This window comes from Humulus lupulus, chromosome 7 (assembly GCF_963169125.1).
Source record: "Humulus lupulus chromosome 7, drHumLupu1.1, whole genome shotgun sequence".
NCBI lineage: Eukaryota > Viridiplantae > Streptophyta > Magnoliopsida > Rosales > Cannabaceae > Humulus > Humulus lupulus.
In genome coordinates this window covers 174175061-174194091 of record NC_084799.1, presented here as the reverse complement: position 1 = coordinate 174194091, position 19031 = coordinate 174175061, and the positions used below count along the sequence as shown (strand labels likewise).

The following is a 19031-nucleotide window of genomic DNA, read 5'->3' as shown; positions in this document are numbered from 1 at the left end:
GAGGCTAGATATTAGTTTGGGAACCTATGTTGATCATTTTTATTGATGGTGTCCCATATTTGGTTATGACTAGGTGACCGCTAAGGGCTTAAAGGTTGATTGTTCTCAAGGGTCGTTCTTATATTGATTCTAGCTCGAATCTGAGGTAAGAAAACTGCACCCTGTGTATATGTGACATGCATGGTTATTCTGGATGAATGTTGGATTATTAAATGTGGCATGCATGATTATTGTTGAGGCATGTCAAGTGGTTGAATATGATGCATGAGATGCACGAGAAACATGTGATTAGGGCATGCTATGGTTATTGAATATGAGAATGTTCAGAGCTTGAGCCTCTGTGTTTATGCATGGTCCTAATTGTACTAGTATTTGTTAAGTAAGCATGCTGAATGCCTTGTATTTGGATATTGGATATGTGATATATGTTTGGTGGCATTGCTTACTTGTTTATGGCACTGACTAGTCAGGGATACTAACCTAAGAGTCAGAAACGGCAATAGCGTCCTGAATGCAGGGCCGAATGAAGATTAGATCTAATCGATATCAGCGTTGAATGGCTCTAAGGCATTAATTCTAGACCGACCCTAAGGTCGATGAATCTTATAAGCGCTTGCCTAGTCTAAGACTAGTTACCGAGAGCCAGGGCCTAAGGCCTAGGTGACTGCTTGTCACATGGCTAGGGAACGATGTTCCAGGGTTATGACTCTATGGTCATAAGGAAGGTTCTGTTGGTGACTAATCATCATGCACCTATCCTATCTAAGCTAGTGAAAGGATCACTTATCTATTTGATAGGTTTATGCTGGTGACTATTTCACCAGATACCTATCTTGCTTAAGCTAGTGAAAGGATCACTTATCTATAAGCCCTGGTGACCCTATTGTCACAAGGCTATTGGGAGCGGAACCCATCTTAGTGACTGTACCACTGTCACTCTTCTATATTGGGGCTAAAATCCCTGGATGATTATTATGATCATTGGTTGATGTGTTATACTCAACATTTCGTGAACTCATTTGCCTGCTGAATAGGGCTATATCTGCTAGGCGCGTGCCTTATGATCTGATGACATGTTATAACTATTCATGAGCATATTAAGTTTTCTTGCTGGGCTTTGGCTCACGGGTGCTATGTGGTGCAGGTAAAGGCAAAAGAAAGCTGGACCATCCTTGAGTTGGAGAGCTTAGGTGATGATGTGTACATATGCAGTTGCTCGTCCACCATGGCCGAGGTTTGAAGAGGAACTAGGGTTAAACCCTGTTTTGCCGCTTAGATCGGCCTGTTGTAAATATTTTCTTATAGCAGACTCTGAAATTATAATTTTGGGATCCCAATATATATATTAAACGTTCTAATAAAACGTTATATCTTATCCAAAAAAATTAATCTCTAAACCGCTAATCATACTTAGTTACACGATTTTGGCCAAATGACTCGATTAGCGAGTTTAGCACTATTTAGAAGGCACACCGTAACGGTCCCTGGATTTTAGGGCGTTACAAATAAGCTCTGTATGATTATCATGATCATCATTTGATATTATATACATGTAGTAATGAGTTTTCTTGCTGGGCTTTGGCTCATGGGTGCTATGTGGTGCAGGTAAAGGGAAAGAAAAGCTCACCCAGCCTTGAGTGGAGAGCTTAGGTGGTGATGTGTACATATGCGGCCGCTTGACCACCACGGCCTAGGAGTTTCTCGGAGGAACTAGGGGGTTAACCCTATTTTTGCCGCTTAGGTCGGCGGGTTGTAATTTTACACTGTAATGACCGTTTTGAATTGTAAATAACTTGTAAACACTTTTATGGGCCCATGAACAGTTTTATGTTTTAAATAAAATATATCCTTTCCTTTTGATTGGTTTTCCACCTTAACCTATTAATAACACCTAGATGCACGTTTATAACCAAAGAACTCGATTAGAGAGTTCAGCACGGTTCAAAGTTCACAGTAACGGTCTTGGAGTAACCAGGGTATTACAGTCAATGTCCTATTAAGGCCGGCCTTCAAGACAATTGGCTTAACACAGGCGGACCTAGCCTCGTGTCCAACGTAGATCTACGGCTTCAATGGGGATTCATTGCTCCCAATGGGTAAGATTTAACTCCCTGTTACGTTGGGGAACGAGGTTCAGAGCTTGTTCAAATACTACACCTTTGTAGTGGTGGATTGTCCCACTGCATACGTGTTTATTGGATGCCTCGCTCTAGTCGAATTAGGTGCCATTACCTCAATCTGCCATCTATGCATGAAGTTCCCGTGTGATAATGATGGAGTGGGGACAGTACGGGGATATCAAAAGAGCGCCTGAAAGTGTTATCATGTCTCAGCCCGACCAACCTTCATGGTCCGTTAAGAGCCTCTCGAAGAGGAAAACACTGATCCAATCCCACCACCACAGCCAGCACAGGGGGTGGTCTAGGAAGACGACGAATTGGATCCCCGAATAGAGGTGAACAAGGCATTAGAGCCCATGGATGAGGTGTGCATCAGTGACACCGACCTGACCAAAGAAATCATGGTAGGAAGAAATTTGAATCCAAAGGTCAGGGCTGTCGTAATTTCCCGGGTTAAAGAAAACTAGGACGTCCTGGCCTGGTCCCACTCAAATATGACCGGGATTGACTGCAACATCATATGTCATGCCCTGAACATCGACGAGAATGCAACTCTCGTCCGGCAAAAGTGAAGGCCACTGGGCGCGGAAAGGGCAGAGGCCCTCAAGCTAGAAATCGAGAAGTTATCTTCAATCAATTTCATCTGGGAGGCCTTGTATCCCATCTGGCTGGCGAATCTGGTGTTAGTGCCAAAACCGAGCAGGACGTGAAGGACTTGCATTAACTTCACGGACCTTAACAAGGCATGCCCAAAGGACTGCTTCCCTCTGCCCCGAATAGACCAGATGGTGGATGCTACATCTAGGTACGAGTTGCTAAGCTTCATGGATTCCTACTCCGGCTACAACCAGATTTTGATGCATGTAGCAGACCAAGAACACACCAGCTTTCAGACGGACAAGGTGTTGGGAATTGTGCCCTTAAAGCAATTGTAGTTGACAATGGTTTTAATGAAATAAATGAATGAATTGAATTATTGTATATATGTAGCTTATGTACTATATTATTGTTAATAATATTAGGTAAATATTAGAAAATTTCCAAGTTCATCTATGTGGTCTCAGTCTCATATTGGTATGAGAGGGTCGAGATTGAGATAATGAACTTAAATAGTTCGCAGGAAAATAAAGTTATGGAATCTTTTGATTAATTACTGCTAGTACGGTCCACTAGTATTATGAATACATGTGACCTAGATCTAATTTACTAGTGTAGTAAGACACTTTAGTGGAGGTACTTTGCATGCTGAGAGTATGTAGGACTGGACCAGATGTGATTTAATAATACTTGTTTAAACACTGTTTTGTAGTATTATAAAACACATCAACTGATGATCATATACAAACTGATCTTAATCTTGAAGTTACTCTGAACTCCTATATATGTCATTTGATCCTTTGATTCATGCGTTACGGTTTATCAAAATGATCAGGCTAAGAACTATTGTTTTGGGGACTCAATGATGTATATGGCTAGGGACATAGTTTAACAGATATGAAATCTACACCATCTTATAGATTGAATGATGATTCCCTATTGGGTTGGCTTTCAGAACTGAAAATGTTATTGACGACAAATTCATAATCAAATTATGAATTAACATTCACTAGTAAAGTCGATGGTACACTAGGAATCAAGATATAATTAAAAGGGTAAAACAGTAATTTTATTCCCACTTAATTATGAATTACCAATAGAGGATTAATTTTTATGTAATGATTATATCAATGAACACTTTATGGTTACAATAAAGTACTCAGTAAATATATGTCTTTAATTTTCAAGAGTTTAGTCTCATATTTATAGAGGAATAATCATGAGATTAATTGTAACGCCCTGGCTACCCCAGAACAGTTACGGTGAACGGTGGACCGGAAATTTGACTCACTACCTGAGTCCTTTGGTAAAAAACGTGCTCTGAGTGTAATTAACAGGTTAAGGCATAAAACCAATAAAAAGGAAATGGAGATTTTCATTACAAACTGCTCTGCAGAGCTAAACAAAACATTTACAAGTGGTTCTCAGTACAAAATGGTCATTACTGTTTTAAATTTACAATCTCGCCGACCTAAGCGGCAAAAATAGGGTAAACCCCCTAGTTCCTCTGAGAACTTCCTGGCCGTGGTGGTCAAGCGGCCGCATATGTACACATCACCACATCAGCTCTCCACTCAAGGCTAGGTGAGCTTTTCTTTCCCTTTACCTGCACCACATAGCACCCATGAGCCAAAGCCCAGCAAGAAAACATAACACTTTATATAAACATTATCAAATGATAATCATTATAATCACACTGAGCATAAAGCTTCTAAACAAATGAGTGAACATCACATGATTCAAGCGGGAGAGTGGCTGCTAGGTAAGCCACTAGCCTCCAAGTGCTTATCTCAATCATCGACCCTCGGGGTCGGTCTTGCATTAATGTTCTTTGAGTCATTCAATGCTAATAGTCGATTAGATCTAATCTCTGTTGGCTTGCGTGATCCACACTAAGGTCGTTCTAACTAATGAGTCAGCGCTATGTGACCAGTGTCCAGTATCACTGCCGAACCTGACTAATAAGTCACAGCTTCGCAGCTGATACTAACACGTTTGCCAATTCTGACTGATGAGTCAGTGCAACGTGACCAGTGCCCAGTACCACTGCCGAACCTGACTAGTGAGTCACAACTTCACAGTTGATACTAACACCTTTGCCAAACCTGACTAATAAGTCAGTACCATGCACAAGTGAGCAACATATGCCCAACATTCTATATTCAATCCATGTCCATATTACACAGCCAACATGCCTCACGAGTATACATGCATGTCACACTTGGGGTGCAGTTTTCTTACCTCTGGTTCGAGCTAGAATGAATAAAAGAACAACCCTGAGAATGATCAACCTTTTGGTCCTTTAGCGGTTACCTGGTCATAACCAATTATGGGATTCCATCAATAAAATGAAAAATAAAAGGTTTCCAAACCAAAACCTAACCTCCGGGACATCAAACACTACTCAACCGGGTAGTAGGTTCAACCTCGAGGCCTTAGGTTTGAATCCCCATGCTAAAAACACTATTCTGGCCAAAATTGCCCTGTTGGGCCGCGACCCTCCCCAGCTGCACTGCGGCGGGCCTCCAAACAGAGGTGGCCACCCTCCTGACAGGCACCTTGGGCCGCGGCTCACCTATGCCAGGCCGCGGCTCATTATGCCTAACAGCCCAGAAATCAGCACACACCAGCAAACATCCTCCTGCGTTTTTCCTTAGAACCACCCCTTCAAACCAACTCAAAACCTCTTCCAAGCATCCATTTAAACCTCCAAACATCACCCATAACTCTCCCCCATCATAACCCAACCTAAACATCACAAAAACTCCCCTTGATTCCAACTTTCCACACCAAAATCTAGAGCTGAAATCTTAAAACGAAAACAGAGCATACATGGAAACTAGTGGCTAAAACCTCACCTCAAGTTCAGGTTATGGTGCTCTTCCACAGTGGAACACTCTCCCAAAGTACCAAGGCCTAGCTCCCAAGCTCAAATCCTCAACAAGACCACAAAAACTCACAAGGAAAATGAAGGAAGGAGAAGGTACGGGAAGGAGAAGAAGAATTGTCTCTGTTTTACTCTGTTTATTCTACAGCCTCCAAACATCATATATATCCAAGCCAAAAGACTAAAATACCCCTAGGTCTTTTAAAGCTTCTAAAGCCACTTCAAGGGTAATTTTGGCATTTTACACCTACACCGTTAATCATAATTAACGCTTCCCAATTCCCGCTAATCTCAATATACTCAAACACCAATATTTCACACCCCGTTACCCTTTAATGCTCGGTAACACTCTAATCATTAAAACACCCCGAGACTCACCCCGAGCCCCGAGCTTAAGCCTGTTATGACCAAACCGATAATTAACATTCCTTGACCGTCTCATGCCAAATGGCTCGAACAAACCCACATCATAATGTGGTCTCAAGATATATCACCAACATGCGTACGAATAATCAATTTACCCTCAACGGGCCAAATTACCATCACACCCCTGTAATTAGAAATATGGACTCACATGCATGCATTTCACATCATATCATAATATAATCAACATATACATGCATTTTATCAATTAATAACATAATTAAGCAAGTATGGCCCTCCCGGCCTACTATTCACGCCGTTAAACACAACGGAGAATTCGGGGCATTACATTAATAAATATGATTATTGAATCAAAGATTTTTGATTAATAATGTTTTATTTATCGGAGCTTGGAATTATTGGTCCATAGGTCCCTAGGGCGGTTTTATCAACACTAATCAAGGTAAGAGTTGATACAAGGGTCAAACTGTGAATGGGCTATTTGAGAAAATATTTATTCTTCGGGATAAATGTACAATTATGTGATAATTGAAATTGCACAATTTATTATTGTATTTGTGCAATTTTCAAAATTGTGTAGAAATAGAAGAAATTGATTTTAATCAATTATTTTATTTACGTGTGAATAGATAAATATGAATAGTCAAAATTGGTTTTGATTGTTATATTTATTTAATTAAAATAAGATGATAATGAAAATTCAAATTTTGAATTTTGAAATTTGAGTTGTTATCTTTTCCTTAAAAAGATGATACATTATTTGAATTTCTAATTATTAATTAATTAAAATAAAAACACATGAAAAATCAAATCTCATTTTCAGGGATAGTGCTACACGCATAGAGCTTAGACTGCTCTATGTGTGTAGCACTACAGATGTGATCAGTTATTGGTTTTTTATTTTAGTTTTAATTAATTAATAAAACATTTTAAAAGGGGTTTTAAAATGGAATGTAAGAATTTGTCTTTTGTCATTATTATTATCATTAAAGATGATTTTATTTATTTATTTATTATTATGAAGATAATAATCTCTATATATTCTATATGATAGAAAATAGAAACAACAAGTTTTTACAGAGAAGAAAAACTATCATCTTTTTCACAAAAGAAAAACCTTTCTCTCTAGCCTATAATCAAGAATCTCATGTGTTGAGAATACTTTTGATTCACAAAAATTATTCTTCTTCTCTATGTGTCCACCCACATCTTGAGGTGTAAAGAATGTCTTAGAAGATCTAGGTGCGAGTACTTTAGCGAGAATATGAAGATCAAAATATATACAAAAAGATTCAATGATTCTTGATAGGCTACAAGAGGTAAATAAATTAATATTATATTTTTTTCATATACATATTATATATTGATTAACATATTGCATATTAAAGGATACTCATATAAAGTTGTTTATATGAAAAAAATTTGTTGTATACAATACTACATTTACCGCAATTTCCGTTGTGCACTAGGAACTGTTCCTAACACAAGGGTATATATTGCTACACTGTCATGCCCTTCGGGCTCAAGAATGTCAGAGCCACCTATCAAAGACTGGTCAACAAAATGTTCCAGAACCTACTCAGGAAGAACATGGAAGTCTACATAGACGACATGTTGGTCAAGTCCAAGACATCAACCCAACACGCGGACGACTTGGCGGAAGCAGTCACCATTATTTGAAAGTACAGGATGAAGTTAAATCCCAAGAAGTGAACTTTTGGCGTGGCATCCAAAAAGTTTTTGGGCTTCATAGTAAGCTCAAGAGGGATATAAGCCAATCCGGATAAGATCAGAGCACTGATCAACATGCCATAGCTGCAGAAACACAAAGATGTTCAAAGCCTGACGGGAAGAATAACATCTTTGAGCCACTTTGTGTTGAAGTCCACGGACAAGTGCATCCCATTCTTCAACGTACTTCGTGGAAACCAGAGGTTTGAGTGGACGGCCAAGTGTGAAGAGGCTTTCCAAAAATTGAAGGAACATCTGGCCCAAGCGCCAATCTTGTCGAAACCGATGGATGGGGAACCACTGTACCTATATTTGGCAGTGTCAGAACTTGCCATCAGCATCGCCTTAGTGCGAGAAGAGGTAAAGGTCCAACTCCCAGTCTATTATGTAAGTTAAAGGTTGCTGGGCACGGAGTCCAAATATCCACTGATCAAGAAGTTGACATTTTGCTTATTAACCGCTTCCAGGAAGTTAAGACCTTACTTTCAGGCCCATGCCATCAAGGTACTAACAAACCATCCCCTATGACAAGTGTTACAAAAACCCGAGTCATCGGGAAGACTTTTGAAGTGGGCCGTGGAGCTAAGCCAGTTCGATATCACCTACGTCCCTAGAGTCTCCATCAAGGGACATGCCCTGGCCGACTTCATCGCAGAATGCACCGGGATAACTGAGGACGAAGAGCCAACTGACCCCGTAGTGCTTGTTTGAAAGATCTTTGTTGACAGAGCCTCCAATGAGAATGGGGTCAGGGCCGAGATCATTTTAATATCCCCTCAAGGTCACCAGTTGCAAAGAGCCCTACGCTTCCAGTTTGAAGTGTCAAACAATGAGGCTGAGCATGAGGGCATGCTGACCGGATTACGCTTAGCTCGAGAAGTAGGGGCCAAGAACATCAAAGTCCACATCAACTCCCAATTGGTGGTAAGACAAATTTCGAGGGAGTACCAAACAAAGGGGGAGAAGAAGGCCGCCTACATGACGTGAACCCATGAGTTACTTCAATCTTTCAAAAGATACTTTATCTGCCATATCCCCAAGGAATAGAACGCGTTTGTAGACACCCTTAAAAAATTGGCCACGACTATTAAAGCAGAACTCTCCAGAGTAGTCCCAATCGATCATCTACCCACACCCAGTATTCAAGTCCCCATAATCATCAACGCCCTGGATGGGGCCTCTCATCCATTATTTAACCACTGGGTGATTTCCCACGAATAGGGCCGCCGCCAGGAAGCTTCAGTACCAGGCTCCTAGATACATCATGATGGACGGCAAGCTCTATCACAGGGAGTTGTCCATGCCCTATCTTTGATGTGTATACGGGGATTGAAATTAGCACAATCATGCACGATGTGCACGAAGGCTTTTGCGGAGATCACACAGTCGGATTCAGCTTGTCCAAGAAGATCCTAAGGCAAGGATATTTCTGGCCAACCATGAAGAAGGACTGTGTAGATTACGTCTGCAAGTGCGAACAGTGCCAAAGGTACTCAAAGATCCTGCATGCTCCTCCCACGGTGATTACCCTGATGACCAATCCTTGGCCTTTCGCAGTTTGGGGAATTGATTTGGTAGGATCCCTCCCGACCGAGAAGGGCAGAGTAAAATATGCCATTGTAGCCGTCAACTATTACACTAAGTGGGTCGAAGCGGAACCAATGAACGCCATTACCTCCAAAAAGGCCCTAGACTTTTTCATCAACAATATTGTATGCCAATACGGCCTCCCTCACAAAATTGTGTCCGGCAACGGGAAGCAATTTGATAGCATACACTTCACCGACTTCTGTGAAAGACATAGAATCATCAAAAGCTTCTCTGCAGTCGAAAGGCCTCAAGCAAATGGGCAAACAAAGGTCGTGAACAAGATTTTGAAGGGCACACTAAAGAAAAAGCTACAAGCTTGCAAGAGCAAGTGGCCTGAAGAGTTTCCTCGCGTCCTATGGGCCTATCAGACCACGGAAAGAAAATCGACTTGACATACTCCCTATTCGATGGTGTACGGATGTGAAACAGTCATCCCAGTAGAAACCGCAGTCCTGTCTCACAGACAAGATACGTACGATCCCATCCGGAATCACGCCTTATTCCCAGAAATCCCTGGATCTCGTTGCAAAGATCCGGGAAGAATCATAAGTGCAGCTGAAGATGTATCACGGAAAGATCGCAAGGCATTTTAACTCGAAAGTTAAAAGCCAAAGGTTCGAAACCGGTAATCTAGTCTTGAGAATAGTCTTCCCTGCATCTCAAGATTCAGGAGTGGGGGTTCTAGGACCCAACTAGGAATGATCCTATGAGATCCTAAACAAATTATGTACGGGAACATATCGCTTAAAGCGACTAGAAGGAACAGAGGTCCCAAGGGCCTAGAACGCACAACACCTCTGTCGGTACTATCAGTAGTCGGGAGGATTAAACCCTATTTTTTTCTAACATTTTTACTTCAAGTAATGTACGCTCCAGGGCCATTTCTTATTTAATGAAAATGGTGCAAACAAAGCACCATAAGAAATGTTTTAAGAAAAGAAAAAGTCCATGCCCGTCTTTAATTTTTACACGAACAAGTGACTTAAGACTACAATTTTTGGTCACTTGGGGGTAGGACCATCTATACAGTCCAGGATTAAAAACAAAGGAGGATCAAAGGTTCAAAGCCTAGTCCTAATCTAGATTTCTATAGACTGGGGGTCCAAAACCCAACTCCCCAAAAAGGACACAAGGCTCAAAGCCCAGTCCTATTCCGGATTCGTATTGACCTGGGGGTTCAAAACCCAACTCCCAAAAGATTGGTCCAGACCTAAGATGGTCAAGGATAGCCTAATCCCTATTTATTGTTTCCCTATAACGATCCAAGACTGTTGGAACTTGAATCTTAGGTTTAAATTGATTAAATTTAGTCTTGTAAACAGTCCAGGTCGTTGGAACCTAAACCTCGGGTTCGAGATAAGTTAATCAATTAATTTCTACCTAAAGGAAACTAATTCACCCAAACGATTTTGAGACATCCGGGTTCAATGATTGAGAGCAATCCAGCCCGGTCCATCAATCAATTTATCTATGGTATGGAGTGTCACCTAGAAAGTTCCCTATTGTTCATCTCTACCACTACCACTACCTAGAACCACCGTACACGGTGGTCGTGGGCCTAACGGCTACATGGCCGCGGAGACAATGTGGTAACAAAAATAACGAAAAGAAATAAATAAATGACCAGAAAATTTACTGAGTAGACGTGGATCTGGAATTTGTTGAGGTACAGGTGACGACGCCAGCAGAAATTCATCCTTGAACTTGTGGAGGCGATACAACAGTTCTTCGACGCTCTTAGACAGGTCAGGCGGGACAAAGTTGTCTTCTTGATAAATGAGAGAGGGATTCGTCGGAAACAGATGGACACGAAAATTCACTTACCGTCGGAAAAGTTCATTGGAAACTTTAGACATTCAGGGTTTTAGCTCTCTGCTCTTTAGTTTGAAAATTTGGGATCAGTAAAAGTGTGGATGGGAGCCTACTGAGGTATTTATAGGAAGAAAAGCTCATATTCAATCCAACGGTCAACAATGAGAATCCCAAAGCAATCCTCATCTGACGGTTCCGGACAGCGCAGAGGCATTAACTAGCCCAATCAAGTGCTAAATTGTGGATTCGTCAATCCACAATCCACACCTCATTCATCTAATGGTCCACATCGAAAATCCCAAGACAATCCCCATCTGACGACTCCAGATAATGCAGAAGCATTAAACATCCTACTCGAGTGCTCGAAGAACCTTTTCGTATAGACGGGACGTTTCGGGAAATGCACTAACACCCATTAGTCACCTAGGACATTAAAGGATTTTCCCTAGATTATTTGGGTGCAAGTGGCACAGACGTACCACCTACCTGGAGACACGTGCCTAGGACAGTGGGAATTTGAAAGGACAAGGATTATCCAGTTGGACCCCAAGTCAATGAACCTGGACTTAGGTAAGTGAACCGGGATACAAGTGTTTGATCCGAGATGAAAAGGGCAAGTCTCCAATGCACGAACATGGATGAAGACTTGGGGAGTAAATGTTATCCATATTTTCCACCTTGCACACGTGGCATGGCCAAACAGGTTACATGGGCTCTCGGGAGAGGCCCGAGCCCAACCACGGCCCAGCGAATAATGAGCAACTAAACCCTATTGGCCCGGACCATGTCGAGCCCAATAACTAGAGAGTAGCACGAGCATAGTAAAGGGGCCGGAATTGAGATGCAAGATCGAACCGCCTTCCCGGGCACACCCAATCTCTATCCTCTGAGATTTAGATTATGGTGGCGAACAATCCATTCCAGGAGACGGATCCCATCGGGTGGGATCCAGGCAAAGTCTCCAGATCCATCGCCAATGCTCTGGCCCGCCATCATAATGTTCGATCTATTATCGTATTGCGATGTCCGCCTTGGTAAATGAACTCGAGCTTGGTAAATGAATCTGGGTGTCAGTAAATGAACACGGATTAGGTATTCGGGTAGAACAAGTCCAGTCCTTCCTACAGCTGACGTGTCCCTGAGAAATCCTGCAGCTGGCCTCCCTAACTAACCTGCAGAATGGGGTACGCATGAAACGTACAATGTTCCTAGGAAACGGTACTGCCACTACTCTGACAGATCCTATCCACGGGATCCCCCTGGTAGCCCACGCGAATCAATCCGTGCCAATGTACAAAGGGCAGCTGTAAGGCTCTACTATCCTTAAGTTGGCCCAATGGGCCTAGATTAACAACTTATAATCATGTTACACCCTTGTATTATGCCTTCGTTAGCGAGCATTTATAATTATATCCTTATTGGGCCCGAATTAGTCCAGCCAAAGTCACATGACTGCCTATAAATATGGTCATTCGTGCACTGTAGTGAGGATCCCTGATTTTCTTTGGTATGCATAAACGCTGTTGAACTTGCAAAAAATCCTCATTGTTAAACTCTCTAAAGCCTAATACTAGTAACTCGTGGACTAAAAATTGTGATCATGTTCATTCCTTAGCCTTTCTTTCTAGCTCTTATTTATCAATATATTTAAATTTTTCGAAAAACTCAGCAAACAATGGTGCATTCTGTAATTTTTTCTATGAAATATTAGATAACTTAATATTGAGTAACTACCTTAAATGCTAACATATTGATAATATATGTCAATTAATACAAATATTGACTATAATCATAATTAATTGAATTATGATTTTTGATAACTCTAATTAAGTCAATAAAATATTCTAATATTATTTTGATCTATTCTATAAAATTAATTATTCCAATTGTTATTTAACAAAAGACAATAATCATTTATGTATTCAAGAAACGTACGGGGCAAACTCTTATTTTCCCTTAATAGAATTTGATGAAATCGATTAGTGTTTTTCGAGTTTGACGCATTCGTATTTGATAAAGTTTGATAAGAAAAAAATTTAAATAAATTAAGGAAGGAGCTTCCAAATATCCCATTCCCACGTGCCGCTAGGGCGAATCGAATCCAAATCCAATGAAAATGGGAAAGAAAAGGAGCGAATAAAGATAAAACAAACAAGGATAACAGACGTTGGAAGCTAAGCATAACTTGTTGCTTCTCCAAAAACCCAACCCACTTAAAACACCACACCAAAACACACTCTTATTAAGGCTTTCTCTCTTTTTTATTTTTTTATTTATCATTATTATTATTTTCTTTCTTAAACTGAAACATTGCGCTCTTCATTCATTCTTTCATTGCCTTGTTCTCAGCCTTAATTTCCATAGATTTTAATGGTTTATGATTCACTTTTCGTGGTAACGGGATGGGAGCTCAGAAGAGCATCCATGCTGGTAAAGGTTAGTTTTTCTAATAATATTTTTGAAACCCATTTGGCTAAACCTCCAAATGAATCGTTTCTTGCTATAGAAAAATATATTGTTGAAATGGAAGAAAGAATTGTGCCATTATTGTTGCTCTCGGTTGTTTTGAGAGTAATGTGCCTTATTGGTGTTTGATTTTGCCACAGCCAAGATTGATGTTAACGTTGATTTCACTCACAAGCTTTGTGCTTCTTTGATGGTTCCTCCTTTCAGGTTTTTTATTTTTATTTCTTTTGTTTGAAATAACTTTCAATTTTTTTTAATTATTATTTATTGGTATTGAGTCCTTTCTATGTTTCTTATAGGAGTGGTAATGACAGCCCTCTTTCTCTGATAATAGGAAGGTTAGCAATTTGCTTTGCTTTGCTTTCTTCTATTATACTATTTGAAATGTGGGTTTGTTTTGATTATTTATAAGTGTACCTTTCCAGTTTGTTTATTCAGCAATGTAATGAATAAAACTAATGATTGGATAATCCAATTTTTAGTATGTAAGTAATTGATTGGACAAAATGTGTGCTTTTTCATTTTCCAGTCTTTGTATAAAACATCCCAACTTATTCGGTGGAAGTGAGAAGCTTGATATATCATGGGATAAGGGGCTCTATGATTCTAATATATTGATAGCTTGTAGAAGACCAAGACCCGAGTGGTTAGCTCAACAGTCTTTTATAATTCAGGTATTTACTGGTATATTTTGTGCTTTAGAGTTTATATTCCAAATGAACTTTAAACCAAGTTTATAATCGAGATAATTTTTCACTTAAAATCTATATTCTAATGTAAAATTTTGTGGGTGCATCACTAATCTGTAGTCTTTTTACCTTCCAGCACTCTATTTCACCTGAGATTGGGGTCCATGGTATTCCTGTAGATAATTTCTCCCGTTCATGTAGTGGAGGTGTGAATTTGTCTAAACTATCAGTGGGGGTGGATTTGAATGAGCCTGCAAGTTCCAAATGGAGTAGCACGACTAGCATAAAGTTCGAGGTTCGGGCAAACTTAGTATAATAGTATACTCCTATTCATAAGTTCTGCAGCATCTTTTTTTATTTGTTTATTATCAGATGAAATTTCCATTGTGTTTAAAATCATCAATATGTATCTTGCTTCATGCAGAATGTTCGCCCAGTGAATGATGATGGTCGCTCTATAAGCCGAGATGGAGATGGATTTCCAGTGACATGCAGGTAAACAGAAACAAATTGTATTCTAATTTTAAACAAACTTTCTTGTATTGGTGTTTTGATATCATAATGTAAATGTTACGCAGTGGGAAGTCCCATGATAGCATGGTTGTTCTAAAGCAAGAATCTCGATTTGCAAAGGCAAATGATTCCAGCTTTTTTCATGTAAGACTTCTTTACATGGTGATCTTTAATGTAAGATTGCACGTTTTTATAATGAATAATCATGCTGGGTTTGTTGTGTCATATGCAGTTTAGTTTGCAAATAGAACAAGGGGTTCCAGTTTTATCCAAGTGGCTACTCTTCAACCGGTTTAAGTTTGTTGCATCAAAGGGAGTGAAAGTTGGGCCAGCATTTCTCTTGACAAAGTGAGCAGTTGTTTATGTTTGTTGTTAGACATCCAGTGCTGAATAAAGAGAATTATAAACATAAAGTAACAAACTTGTATCCTGAAAACAGCTAACATGGCTTAAAAGTACTGCAATAAACTGGTACCCTGACATCATGTCTAGCCTAGAGTATTTTAGAGATTTTTTTTATAGGATTGCATGATAAACTGTTTTCAATCTCCAAAGTTGTGTTAAAACTAAAAATCTAATAAAGAAAAAGAATGTGGAAAAAATCATTGATGACAATTTACGCCATGTTCAAGATTTGTTTTTTTTTTTTTTGAAACAAAACATCGACTTGTATTATAGAGATAATAATACAAGACCAAGAGTATGGTGAGTGAAGCTATTAACTAATAAATAATTTATGGCAGTCCTGTACATCACTTTCAAGTTTCACCATTGTCCCTTGACATCATAGATTCCATTTTGCAAGTCAATGCACAGTCTATTTTCTTTTATTTTTTGTTCCTTTTCAATCATTACATTTTAACCTCATCCTGTGCTCCTATTGGGAAGTCAGTCTCACCTTTGGCTCTGACAGGATGATGGGTGGTTCCATTGTGGGGGATATGGCTCCATACCAAGCATTTGCAATAGGAGGTCTTGCTAGTGTTCGAGGATATGGTGAAGGTGCAGTTGGTACTGGCAGATCATGTTTGGCTGCTAATAGTGAATTGACATTTCCTTTGGTATGTTAGTTTGACCTAATATTTTTAATAAGTTATTTGAATGTTGGTTGTTGCAATTGTATGTGTACACTCTGCTAGTGAGCAAGTCTCCTGAAATCTGTCAGTCTCTTTTATATACTAATCCTCCTGTTGAAAGCTACAATTTTTGGGAGTAAGAAGGAGACTCTAGCAGTATTGCTAGGAAAGTCCCCATGAGTAATCAAATGCCAGCCATCATGAGGACTAGGAAAACACGGGTTTGACCACTCATCCTGAAATTTGTCAGTAGCTTTTAGAGAGAGAATAGTAGTAGCAAATATTTATCAGTGAACATTTTTGCAAGCACAGGACGCTTTGACTTAAGCTTATGAAATTCTTCTCTTTGGCACATTTAAACAGGGTGAATCATTATTAATTTTGCCCAACACACTTTTTGCTTATGTGCAAGTAAAAATGCAATAAAAAAGTATAGGAATGTCATTTTGCCCGACTCTTTTCTTCTTGTAAATGACTTTTAAATATACTTGGTGCGTAGAAACTTAAAGTAATATAAATGAGGAACGAAAAGAAAGTGGTTATACAAATTTACCTCTTTTTTTTCTTTCAAATATATTGATTTACAATTTGGTATGTAAGCATGACGATTATTATTGGGATTCTTTGGATTTTTTCTGCCATCTCCTATTGAATATCACTTAACTGCTTAACCTTACTAGATTTCTATTTTGTGTTTAGACCAAGATGATGGAAGGTGCTGTTTTCTTGGACTGTGGAACGGACTTGGGATCTGGTCATCATGTACCTGGTGAGTCTTACTTGACGAAAAAGAAAATCAGTTTGATAAATCTCCCTTGTATTGTATCATGAAATCTTTTTTATATAACCTTTTGATTTTGCTCTGGATAAGCTCAACCACTTGATAGTTCTAGTGTAGATTATTATAGTTAGATTAGTGGTCCTAATTGACCAACTCTCATTGAATTTCATAAATTAAAAGAGATAACAAGCATTCAAGATTTTGTACGTCCAAGAGCAATATCCACCATCCTGTTAGGCATTGGCAAGCTTTATATACCATAAATACTTGACCATCTCCTCCAAACTTATTGGGAAAATAATCATTCAGAAGACTCTATTCAGATCTCTAAAGTTGACCATCAGAATACTAATGCATTACTTTTGGTACATTAGTATTTAGTATCAGATAGGTCGGACTAGAGTAGTTGGATTGAATTTTTATCCATAGTAGTAGCACTGTACCGTGTTTGGTAAGTCGGTGGATTATGTAGTAAAATAAATTATAATCTTTATTATTCTGGTATAGCTGTATAATAGCTATTGTGATTGTTGTTCCATATTCTTAGGGAAGTAGTTAAGAGGTTTATTCTGTGTCTTTATTGTTTGATTTATTGCCCTTTATATGCGTCTTTGTACATGTTATATAAACCGCTGTGTATTAGAAATAACATACAGAAAATATATTTCCCTAAATCTGTCGATTTGGTATCAGAGCAACCCCAACCCTAATTGTAAGTCTGTCCTAATCCCTTCCCTAATCGCCAGCCTTAATTAAAAGGTTGGGAAAGTAAATTTGTAATTTTATTTTAATGATATTAGCTTTAGCATAAATTTTAACAATTTTTATTTTATTTGAATATAAATAGAATAATATTTTTTTCCTTTTTCATTAAAAGATTCATTTTGACATAAAATTTTAGAAGTAAAATTATTTATTTTTGTTCAATAATGGAAAAACATTTAATCGGTCAAAAGTCTGTAGAGATCAGCAGGATTATAAAGGATGGTTTCATGGTAATTTTGATATTGGGTTTTCTGAGCTAATATTAGGCCCAGTTTTTAACTTATATAGATTTTATGGTCAATAAGAGAACCTCTACATCTATTTCCATGACAACTTTGATGTTTTTGATCATTTAAAAGTACAAAGCTTCATATTATATCATGTGTTATGACTTGACCTTCATATTAATACCAATTAAAGATTGTTAGTGAAAATGTGATGGAAAAAAAAGTAAAATTATCTTGAAGTGGGGCTATTGTAACTAATGGCTTTATAGACATTCGTTACTAAACTTATAGTAATATTTTGGTATTAGTCACTTGCTTCTCGTCTCTCAGTCGGAAAAATCAATTTTCAACTTTTGAATTTCAGGAAATCCAGCCTTGAGGCAAGGAAAACCAGGATCTGGATTTGGGCTTGGATATGGTCTTCGTTTCAAATCGCAGTATGGCCATTTTCAAGTTGATTATGCTATTAATGCATTGCAGCAAAAAACTGTGTACTTTGGCCTAAGTAATCTTGCTTCATGAACTTCCCAGTTGCAAAATTCATGCAGTTTTCTTGCTTCATTGGATGGTTCAACATTGTTCATTTCACGCTAGTTATGAAATTGCAGAGTTTGTGGAACTAAACACACTAGCATGCTACTCTAGTTCTCCACATTTTAGAAGTAAAATGGCATCGATTGATTTAGCCCACCTTTTTTCTTTATTTTTTTTGTCCCATGATTTTTTATCTAAGCAAAATCACAAGCGTACTAAATTAATTGATATGTAACTCCATTCAAATACTGCTGGAGAACATGAGTTTTTTACTGCATAAAAGTATCTTTACACTATGTGACGGGATTAGTTATTGTTATTATTTATTTTATTTTATTGTAAATATTTTAACGAGGAAGATAAGGAAATTGAAGCATAGCAGCAAGGCCAGATGTACCAGACCAGAACAATAACTCAGGAATTTAAATTTATGAAAAGGCATGTATCTAGATTGAACAATTTTGCAAAATAATGACCTAAATTTATCTTGGGTTGCTGGACATTTTTTTTAAAGAAAATTGTAATAATAATTTTGATATATAATTAGGAAAATTTGTTGCCAAATTACTTGGTGTTTAATATATATTATATTTATATATCCAAATATCTTTATGTATAATAATGGGCTATTTAACAGTAATTGTTGTGTTTTAACAAAAACTGTAAGATACTAACAACAATTTACAATTAATTTTCAAGAGAAGCAATGGTTACTAATCAGTCAATCATTGTCTATTTTTGTACACTAATTCTCCAAACAGGTTATACATTGGCAACTATTCAGTCAAGCATTGTATATTTTGCATGTCCTACCGGATAACACTTAAAAAAAAAACAACAAAACGCACTTCAGTCTTCA

The 19031-nt window shown here is 38.5% G+C and overlaps 1 protein-coding gene across 1 annotated transcript; it reads left to right on the top strand.

Moving 5' to 3' along the window:
• Positions 1-13274: 13274 nt before the first annotated feature.
• Positions 13275-18468, top strand: LOC133788845 (outer envelope protein 39, chloroplastic). Its single transcript, XM_062226463.1, has 11 exons — positions 13275-13557; positions 13728-13794; positions 13887-13925; positions 14117-14261; positions 14413-14571; positions 14701-14771; positions 14855-14933; positions 15022-15137; positions 15703-15850; positions 16565-16634; positions 18003-18468. The coding sequence occupies exons 1-11, from the start codon at positions 13524-13526 to the stop codon at positions 18158-18160; spliced, it is 1086 nt and encodes a 361-aa protein (XP_062082447.1). The 5' UTR covers positions 13275-13523; the 3' UTR covers positions 18161-18468.
• The last annotated feature ends 563 nt before the right edge of the window (positions 18469-19031 follow it).

What these genes read in the sequence shown, in the direction of transcription:
- LOC133788845 (XM_062226463.1), top strand. Translation starts at nt 13,524, where the DNA reads ATGGGAGCTCAGAAGAGCATCCATGCTGGTAAAG. An exon ending in AACAGTCTTTTATAATTCAG is followed by an intron (nt 14,262 to 14,412) that starts GTATTTACTGGT and finishes TTTACCTTCCAG; the next exon opens with CACTCTATTTCACCTGAGAT. An exon ending in GTGAATTGACATTTCCTTTG is followed by an intron (nt 15,851 to 16,564) that starts GTATGTTAGTTT and finishes TTTTGTGTTTAG; the next exon opens with ACCAAGATGATGGAAGGTGC.